This window comes from Populus alba, chromosome 10, assembly GCF_005239225.2.
Source record: "Populus alba chromosome 10, ASM523922v2, whole genome shotgun sequence".
Taxonomy (NCBI): Eukaryota; Viridiplantae; Streptophyta; class Magnoliopsida; order Malpighiales; family Salicaceae; genus Populus; species Populus alba.
This window is the reverse complement of record NC_133293.1, coordinates 4,218,661-4,227,929: the sequence shown is the minus strand read 5'-3', so window position 1 is coordinate 4,227,929 and position 9,269 is coordinate 4,218,661. Positions and strand designations below refer to the sequence as shown.

Here is a 9,269-nt window from a genome sequence, read left to right as displayed (position 1 = left end):
AGAAATACAATCCAACACAGCCTAAGCATTCTACAAAGCCTTTTGTAAAAGCATACACAAGTAGCTTTTCCAATTTGCATCCCATACAAATCAAGATACACAAATATGGAAGCAGATGATCTTGTGCAGCAAATGTTCATTCCAGTCCAAATAATTGAACTAAGGACCATATTGCTCACATTCGTTGATCATGAAAATCATTTAATCACCTGCCTTGAGGATATAAAATTGAGCTTATGCTATCTAACTCAGAAAAGGAACAGCTCAACGTAGAAATACACTCATTAAAATTAGCATAAAGACAAAACCCATGAAAGAAAACCTTTAATTCCATTAACATTCGTAAACAAAATAACAAGAAACCCCGAACTAATCCAAATTAAACAAGTTCTAACCCATAATTATCTTAAACCAACACCAAGAACAGCAGCAGCAGCAGCCTATAATCCCAGAAGGCTGTAAAATGATTCTCAAAGATCATCTTCATCTCTCAAATACTCACCAATATCAGAGTAGTGATGCACAACAATCCCATTAGGATCACACTTCCTACAATCCTGTGTCGACCTGGCGGCGGTTCCAAACCCCAAAGGCACATCACTCATTGAAAACACGACAACACCATCATTTTGATTGATACTATCAGTAATCTTCCCTAACCCACCTTTTAACACATGATTCCCATACAAAAAAGACATCTCTGAAGTGGGCTTCAACCAAACTTTATTTTTAGCATTTGCAGCCAATAAATTCAATGACTGTGTAGTCAATCTAAAATCACCCCTATGAGTGAATTTCCCAATACAAGTACCTAAAGATACCAAATTTTTGCGGCCAATGTTTGTTGCTCGCTTCACTATTGATTCACTGATGTAAAATACCTTGTTTTTGTGGAGCCTGAAGCAGTACCGACCTGGGTTCGGATCTGGTCCTTCATGTGATGGGCTTTCAATGATGTTTTTGAGGTTGTTTCCTGTGAACAGCATCAGTTTCTTGAAGACTTCACCCATCTCTTTCTCGTCCAAAGGCCTCATCTTTTCTGGTTTCTTGATTTGTCGGAAGGAGGATGAGGGATATAGATTCAGAATTCAAGGCTGCAACTAAAAAAGGAGGGTTTTTCTACTAGGGTTTTAGACTTTAGCGATGATATATGCTCGCTCCTTCCCAAATTTTAATTATTTTTAACCTAAACAACAAGCTGGGCCTGATTTTCTTTTATTTTGACATGAAAGAACCTAGCCCACTCAAATCAAATCTGCTCAAACACCTAGCCCAATTGGGTGGTTTCAGTTTTTATTTATTTATTTATTATTATTATTATAGTATGAGAAATATTTCCTCCTACCCTTGCCAACTGAAAATATCAAATCAATAGGATTTATCCAAGTTAAATCTTCTAATTGATAATTAGGAAAAAGAAAATGTTTTAATTTAATTAGTTTATTTTTATATCTATCAATACATTTGCTTTTATCTATTTTTATATTATTATATTTTTCATATTCTTCATAGAAAATCTTATTCATATGATATATCCTCCAATACAGTACTAATATGATAAGTTGGTCATTTTTATCATATAACTTCATCCTCGAGATTGAGGATTAATTTTTTTTCATAGTAGCATCTTTGTTGACTTCGACTTTGTTAATGACTAAACTAGCTTCGTTCAAACTCATATTGTGACTAGTATTTGCTGGTGTGGAGTAAATCAATTTAAAAATGGGATAACATGCTTAATAAGGCACCTTCCTTAACTTTGTTCTCGAGCTTGAGGTTTAATTTTTTTCATAATAGAACCTTTATTGACTTCGGTTTTGTTAATAACTAAACTAGCTTTGTTTAAACCCATATTGTGATTAGCATTTGCTATTGCATAATAAACCAGTTTAAAAATAGGATAACATACTCAATAAGGCATGAGTTTGAGGTAGGAGAAGTGTTTCCTCGTATAAGCATCATTAATATCATTTCTTTTTTTAATATACACTAATTTGTTTTTTTATTTTTTTTCCACTCTTTTCTTTTTTCACCTTTTCTTTCTTCTTCTTTTCTTCTCTCTCGATGGAAACCTTATTCTTGTCTACCTTGGCCAAATTTGTTCTCTCAATGCTCATATTATTTTAACTCTTCCTCACATCCTTACATGGTTGTTTTGTACTTTGAACTTCACCTTTCTTTCCTTTTTTCCCAATTTTAATTGATCTTCATAAATCTATCTAGGAGACAATGGTATAAGTTTGAAAATCTTTCCATCATTTTCAAGAAAATATCTTTTTTAAAACCCATCATGTTTGGCTTTCTTATCAACATACCAAGGATGCCCCAATAATAGATGAGTAGCATGCATAGGTAGCTCATCATACAAAACCTCATCCTTATACTTTCCAATCGAAAAAGAAATCAAAACTTGTTTAATAACTCTATCTTTATCACATTCATTCAACTATTGAAGTCTACAATAAGGTTTTTCATCTTTAATAGTATTTATATTCAATTTCCTATCAAGTATAACAATAGTAATATAAACACAAATTTCACTATCAATACTCATACTACTTCTCTTGTTATTTATGTGGCATCTAGTATGAAAGACTTTTTTTTCTTTTTTAGCTCTATATCATATACTTAAGTTGAATAATAAATTATCTTTTAATCATCAAAGCCTTTCAATCAACTGGATACTTAACATCTCTATAATCCTCAAGAGGTTGCATATCATCCTCCTTGGATTTGTTGCTTTCATATTTAGTCTCCTCATGTTCTTCAATAACTATAACTCTTTTGTTCGAACATTGTGAAGCAATATGTCCATTACCCAAACACTTGAAACACCTAATATGTATGTTAAGATTAGTTTGAGTTTTGGTTTTAGCTTGGACAATAGTGTTCAAATCTTTCTTTTTAGCTTTAAGTGGTCTATCTTTGCTTCTTATTGTATTTGTTTTTGATAGGGAAACCATTCTCTTCTATAATTTGGCTTTTAAGCTAAAAAAAGAATCTGAATTACCTTATTGGCATTTACTGCCTTTTCTTCTCAATTGTATATCTACCTTAGTAGGCATGTGAACTATATATTATAGCTCAATATAATGTTATAATTTAACCACATTAGCTATCTCTCTATTCAAACCATTTAAAAACCTTTCCATTTGAGCCTATCTATCACCCATAACATTAGCCCTAATCATGACAATCTTCATCTTCTTGTGGCAATCCTTCAAACTTTTTATCCATTGAGTAAAACTTTACAATCTCTAAAATAATTTCCTATAATAATATCCAGAAATAAATCTTTTCATATTATTGCTTTTATTTCATCCCAAGTCTTTACAATTTTTTTTATTCCTTTTTCTACCTAAGATAATTTGATCCTACCAAATAATAACGTAGTCTATAAACTTAATAACAACAAGTTTTACCTTCTTTTCCTCATAGTAATAGTGACAATAAAAAATTAATTCTACTCTTTTCTCTTATTCCAAATATGCTTTAAGATTGTTTTTGCCCTGAAAAGCTAGAATCTTTATCTTAATATTCTATAAATTTCTATCCAAATCATCATGAAAACAATTATATGCTCTTATATGGACAAAATAATCATGTGGCCAAAGTCCCCAATGTCTACAGGTTTTGTGCTATCGAAACCTAACATTATGTTCATGATCAAAATTCTCAGCCTTCTTATCTATAACGTTGGTTATTGACTTATCTGAAGGTGAAATGGCTCGTTTCGCAAGCCTTCCACCCTTGGGATCTTCACAAACTAACCCATGTTGAAGGCTAGCTACTTTGATTCTCAATCTAGCCATCTCATTCATAACCTCTCCAAATCTCATGTTCATCATCTTCGATTGTTGTTTCATAACTGAATAATCTCATTTCGGATTATTCTTATCCTTTAGCAGTGATGACCCACTTTTTTCTTAACATCGTCAAGATTTGAAAATCATGTTATTAGAAAGAAAAATATATCATCACACAATCCTTTACATGTTTACACTTAATTGATGTCACTCATCTAGTGAAAATATAAGTTTTTTTGTTATTCATTATAATAAGCTTACATTTCGCCTTTTATCACTCAATCTAAATTTTTTTTAGTTCTTTAAGGAACTAATTCACAACAAATCAGAAAAACTAATGACTTAGTAGTGCAATCTAAAATAATATATAGACTCAAGAAGCAATACAAAAAAAATATCAATAATCATGTGGTTGATCTCCCTTATATCTACAAGTCATGTGTTACCAAAACCTTGCACCATGTTCATGATCAAAATCATCAGCCTTCTCATCTGTATTTTTAGTTATGGACTCATGTGGAGGTGAAATAGCTCATCTGGCAGGTTTTTTACCTTTAAAATCTCTACAGACTAGCCCATCTTGAAGGCTAGCTATTGCGGTTCTCAATCCAGTCATCTCATTCATAACCTCTCAAAATCTCTTATTCATCATCTCATATTGTTGTTGCATGGTCAAATAAACTTATTCCTGATTATTTTTATCCTTTGACAATGATGATTCACTTTTACTTGACATCGTCAAGATTTTAAAATCATATTAGTAGTAAGAAAAATATAGCATCACACAATCTCTCACGTGTGTTACACTTAATTGATGCCACTCTTCTTGTATTTCACATAAATTTTTGGCTTTTCACTATAATAAGCTTATTTTTCACCTTTATATCACTTAATCTAAAAACATTCAGTTCTTTAAGGAAATAATTCATAGCAAATTAGGAAAATTAATGACTTAGTGGTGCAATCCAAAATAATATATAGAATCAAGAAGCAATAAATAAAAAATAAAAAACTATCAATATGAAACTACAAATACAAAATCGCAAAAAAAAAAAAAAAAAATTGTGCAAAATATGAATGATACAAATACATTGAAAAAAAATTACAAGAATTAAAAAACTAATGAAATAAGACTCAAATATCCCAAACTAAGCAAGGACACTATTTTGGACCAATTTTTGTGTAGCAAACCTGAAATCAACAATAAAAGAATTTTTTTGATGTAAGGATGTTATGAATTTTTTTGTAATTTTTAGAAATAACCCAACAAAACATGTCTAAATAATCCTTAAATCAAGATATGACACTAAGATATTCCAATAATCAAGAATTTTTATATTTGCATTGTTGAATCCAAGATTTGATGAAAAACTCTAATATGCTACCTAAACCCTGTTTTTTCCCCTTGTGTGATTTCTTTGATCTCTCTTCTTTTTATTTTTTATTTTTTTAGTTACAGACAACTAGATCACAAATAATCTTCCTTTTTTTTTTAACTTTTTCCCAACTATGTTCTAGATGACGATAATAATGAAATAACATTGAAACTAAAAAAAAAAAAATAAAAGGATATAACCTAATTTTAGAGCTTGTTTTGATACTAATTGATGCAAACTTCATGGATATAAAGATCTAGAAATTCATAGTCAAATCAATCTTTTTCAAGAAAGCTAAATACAAGCTTGTGATTAAACTTGACATAACAATAATTTATACTAAGACACCAAGACTATAAGAACTAAAAACCACATAATGCCCATGGAAAGACGTGAACAAGAAGTGTAGAAGATGTCATGAAGCTTGATTAATTTTATGCTAAGTCAGAGTAATTCAATGAAGAACCAAATTGAAAGAATTTCCTCTCAACGACTGAAAAAACAAAAAAAAAACATAAATATAAGTTAAATAGTCCTATTTATAATATGTGAAAACAACATAAATAAGACTAGAAAAATAATAAAAGAGTCCTAAATAAAATATGAAAAAAGAATCTTAAATCAACTAGGAAACTAATACAAATATCTCACGGTAGCTTCTAGATCTTATTACAAGACCTTTCTGATGTCTGATTGCTATGAAATTATAATAGTATATGAAAAAAGCCCATGGAATCTTCTAGAAAAAAAACTTCAGCCCAATAAAAGGATCGAATTGAAAATTATATTTGTTAGAATATAATCATGCATTTAAAAAAAAAAAAGCCAAAAAACCATCTTTAATGTCCTTGAATGATAAGAAAACCATGTCAATGAGGAAATCCAAGTTGCTAACATGAAAACTCTTGCCAAAATAATCTTAGTTGTTGTCACCTATACTTTCCTTGTAGAAAAAAGAAATCGTATTAAATAAAAAAGTCTACAAATCATATGGAAACCAATAGCAAAACCCATACAACTTTTGTCCTAATTTCAAACACATACTTTTTTCTTGTTTGGATGAATTATTAGGCTTATCATACATGGATGAGAAGCTTGAAATGTCTTATTTCCGGCCTAACTAGAATTACAAAAAAAAATTCACATGTAGCTTGTAATATAGCCCAAACAATATGCAAAAATCTAGTCTAACAAATTTACAACTTGTAACTTAAATATTCAAAATCAACCCAATCAATTCCTCCTAAATCTTCTCAGTTTCATAACTCATAATAGGTCAATTGATACCTCTAATGGATATAATATTGGTAATGTTAGCTTATTCGCATAAGTGAGCCTCCACTTCTATCCAGAGGTCTAACAGTGGACTCCGAAAAGCTACTAGACAGGAGGAGGTCAATTCTTGTGTCGTTGTATTTAAGTGCCAAGTAGTTGCAGATTGCTCGTGACTTTGACAATGGTGCAAAAGTTTGTACAGAACAAATTGTGCAGGATAGAGTTACTTAGAGATATCACCGTCTTCGAATGCATGCATTTGCCCAAATGGCTACAAGCAAGAAAGAAATGAAATTTCTGCCAGCAATTCGTTTATATAACCAATAATCTTCATGTACAAGTTGAAGTTTATAAATTATATTTCAAAGATCAGCAAACATTAAGTTGATCATACATTTAAAGACAGACAAGGTTGTTGCTTATGAGCTCCCTTCGACATCTCGACCGGCAAGAGCTCATATTCCAGGACTTTCTCAGACAGGCAAAGCATTACAAGGGCTGTGCTTGTGCACATAGGGATTCCATGAACCTTGATTTCCATGGCCTAAAACTAGCCTAAGAATGGGGAGTTATGATACATGAAAGCATGGTCTTGAGCATTGAAGCTTCATTGATAACAAAAATAGATTGCTTAATATGCTCTCTTTGTTTGGCTTTTTCAATAATCTTCGGCTTTTTTTGTGTTCACGCTTCTGGAAAAAGGTATCATATGTTGGAAAAATGACTTGCAGCAGATCTATCAATCCTTCTATCATCAATTAACAGATGAGATTACAACATGTTCTAACATAACTCCAGAGGGAGTTTGACATGACTTACTCTGCAACTGCAATAAGCTAGGCTGGTTCGTGATGGCAGCTGTGAATATCAGTTGACAGAAACATTTTGCTGTGCTGTGTAACAGGCTTTGTGTTGCTATAATCTTTTTCATAGGCAAGTTTGTGTTTTTAATCAAGCTAGTTCGAATTGAATTAGCATTATCTTGATGCTTATTGCAAAATCAAAAAAATTCCACAGAATAAACAACAAAAATTTATAATCAGTGGCAGCAGGAACTGTCTCCAGTCAGAAAGACGCTTCCTTACTTGGATATTAAAGCTACTGGGATCTCTTCTAAGCACTTCAGTATTGTCCGAACACAGAATGGAGACTTATGGGAATGAGAAGTAAAGAAGATGAAATTTATTTGTAGAAAATGTAATAAACTATTGTAGAATATTACATGACATGATACATACAATAGAATAGAGGACGATATCTTAGAAGCCTAAATCTTAGTACTTAAGAGTGATGTGATATCATATCCTAGTAGTGTTCTTGGCCCAGCAACCACAACCATCCAAAGATAAAAAATCAAAGATATAGAAAAGTCAAAAGCCACCTTTCCAAGCCAACCATTACCATTCAATTAACATGGAAAAAGAAAAAGAAAAAAACCCTCAAAAATCAAACCCACCAGCATCATCAAATCCTGAAGCATCAGACACCATATCTCCAATCAAAAGCCCACCAATAGCTCCTCCTAGCAATCCAGCCCCGAGGCCCATCCCAAATTTATTCTTCTTTTGCGGCTGCTGCCCTTGCACTGGTGGTGGGTACCCATACCCCCCTTGAACAGGTGGTGGGTACCCATACCCCCCTTGAGCAGGGGGATATCCATATCCAGGTGGTGGCGGTGGGTATCCATAACCTGGTGGTGGAGGCGGTGGGTATCCGCCATATGGTGGTGTAGGTGGATATCCATATCCAGATGGGGGTGGTGGATATGAGCCAGGTCCACCATAAGGAACAGAGGTAGGCCCCGCAGGATATGCAGCGACAGGCTGACTGTTGGAATTAGTTGCCTTCGCTGCTGATGATGATGCTTCAGGAGCTTCAGGAGCCACTACTTTCTCAATCTCACCGAACTTAAAAGAAAAGTTAATCTCACCTTTAGGTTTCCCTGATGGTTTCCTCACCTGATAGCTAACAAACTTCATGGATTTACCATCGCCAGCTGAATCCAAAAGCTCCTTTATTGGCACGTTGACTTCACCAATATCTTTATCCCCTAAAGCACGCTCACATTTAAGCTTGAAAACAAGACTCAGACGGTTTTCTGCAAGTGAGGTTTCAGGGATAGTGAATTTTATAGGGAAGTTCCAAGTGGGGCTTTTTCCACCAGCTCTATCTACTGGGGTTTTGTTTTTTTGCTTGGGTTTTTGTTTTGAGTCAACACCAGAGATTGAAACAACAGCATACACATCCATTTTGGAGATATAATTGACATCTTTGAGATCTCTTGCAGAGATGACATTGATATCTAAGGTTCTTTGATCCATGGATATAGAGAGAGAGAGAGAGGGGAGAGGAGGGGAGAGAGAGAGCTTGGTGTGAGTTCCGATGGCAATTTGCAAGTTACTTGGCAACCTCCGCTGATGGGTTTGCATACAAATTTTGAGTGCAAAAGACGGCCCGGTGTGGTCAACTCTCGGGGTTTGTGGGTTGAGAGTAACCATGGTTAGATGTAGATGGAAAGTTGATCTAATAAATTATTAACCATAGTTAATGACTTTGTAAGGTTATCTCGTGAAATACGATCATTGTTTGTGCTGCGCGCTACGTATTGTATTAATTTTTTTAATATAAAATAATATTCAATTATTGCCAACTTGTGTTTCAATTAAAAAAATATATATAATCATGAATTTAAAATAAAATGTATAGATCAATATTTTGTAAAATATTGATAAGAAGTTATGTTAGAATTATTTGGATTAAATTATCAAATATATAACCTGAATCATAATCGTAATAATTTTATAAAAAAAAA

The 9,269-nt window shown here is 32.8% G+C and overlaps 2 protein-coding genes across 3 annotated transcripts; both read right to left on the bottom strand.

The window, feature by feature from the left end:
* Window positions 1-311: 311 nt before the first annotated feature.
* LOC118034512 (uncharacterized) lies at window positions 312-1,160 on the bottom strand. Its single transcript, XM_035039830.2, has one exon. The coding sequence runs from the start codon at window positions 1,032-1,034 to the stop codon at window positions 471-473; it is 564 nt and encodes a 187-aa protein (XP_034895721.1). The 5' UTR covers window positions 1,035-1,160; the 3' UTR covers window positions 312-470.
* Window positions 1,161-7,617: 6,457 nt separating this feature from the next.
* On the bottom strand, window positions 7,618-8,895 carry LOC118034513 (protein SRC2). Of its 2 annotated transcripts, XM_073411620.1 has the most exons (2): window positions 8,076-8,886; window positions 7,618-8,045 (listed from the first exon to the last, which is right to left on the bottom strand). In XM_073411620.1, exons 1-2 carry the CDS (start codon window positions 8,884-8,886, stop codon window positions 7,897-7,899), a joined length of 960 nt encoding a protein of 319 aa, XP_073267721.1. In that variant the 3' UTR covers window positions 7,618-7,896. The 2 variants fall into 2 exon arrangements, with proteins under 2 accessions (XP_073267721.1, XP_034895722.1); XM_035039831.2 differs by having other exon boundaries at window positions 7,618-8,895.
* Window positions 8,896-9,269: the final 374 nt, after the last annotated feature.

Excerpts from the sequence above, each read along its gene's own strand:
- LOC118034512 (XM_035039830.2), bottom strand. The coding sequence starts at position 1,034 with ATGAGGCCTTTGGACGAGAAAGAGATGGGTGAAGTCTTCAAGAAACTG.
- LOC118034513 (XM_035039831.2), bottom strand. The coding sequence starts at position 8,886 with ATGCAAACCCATCAGCGGAGGTTGCCAAGTAACTTGCAAATTGCCATC.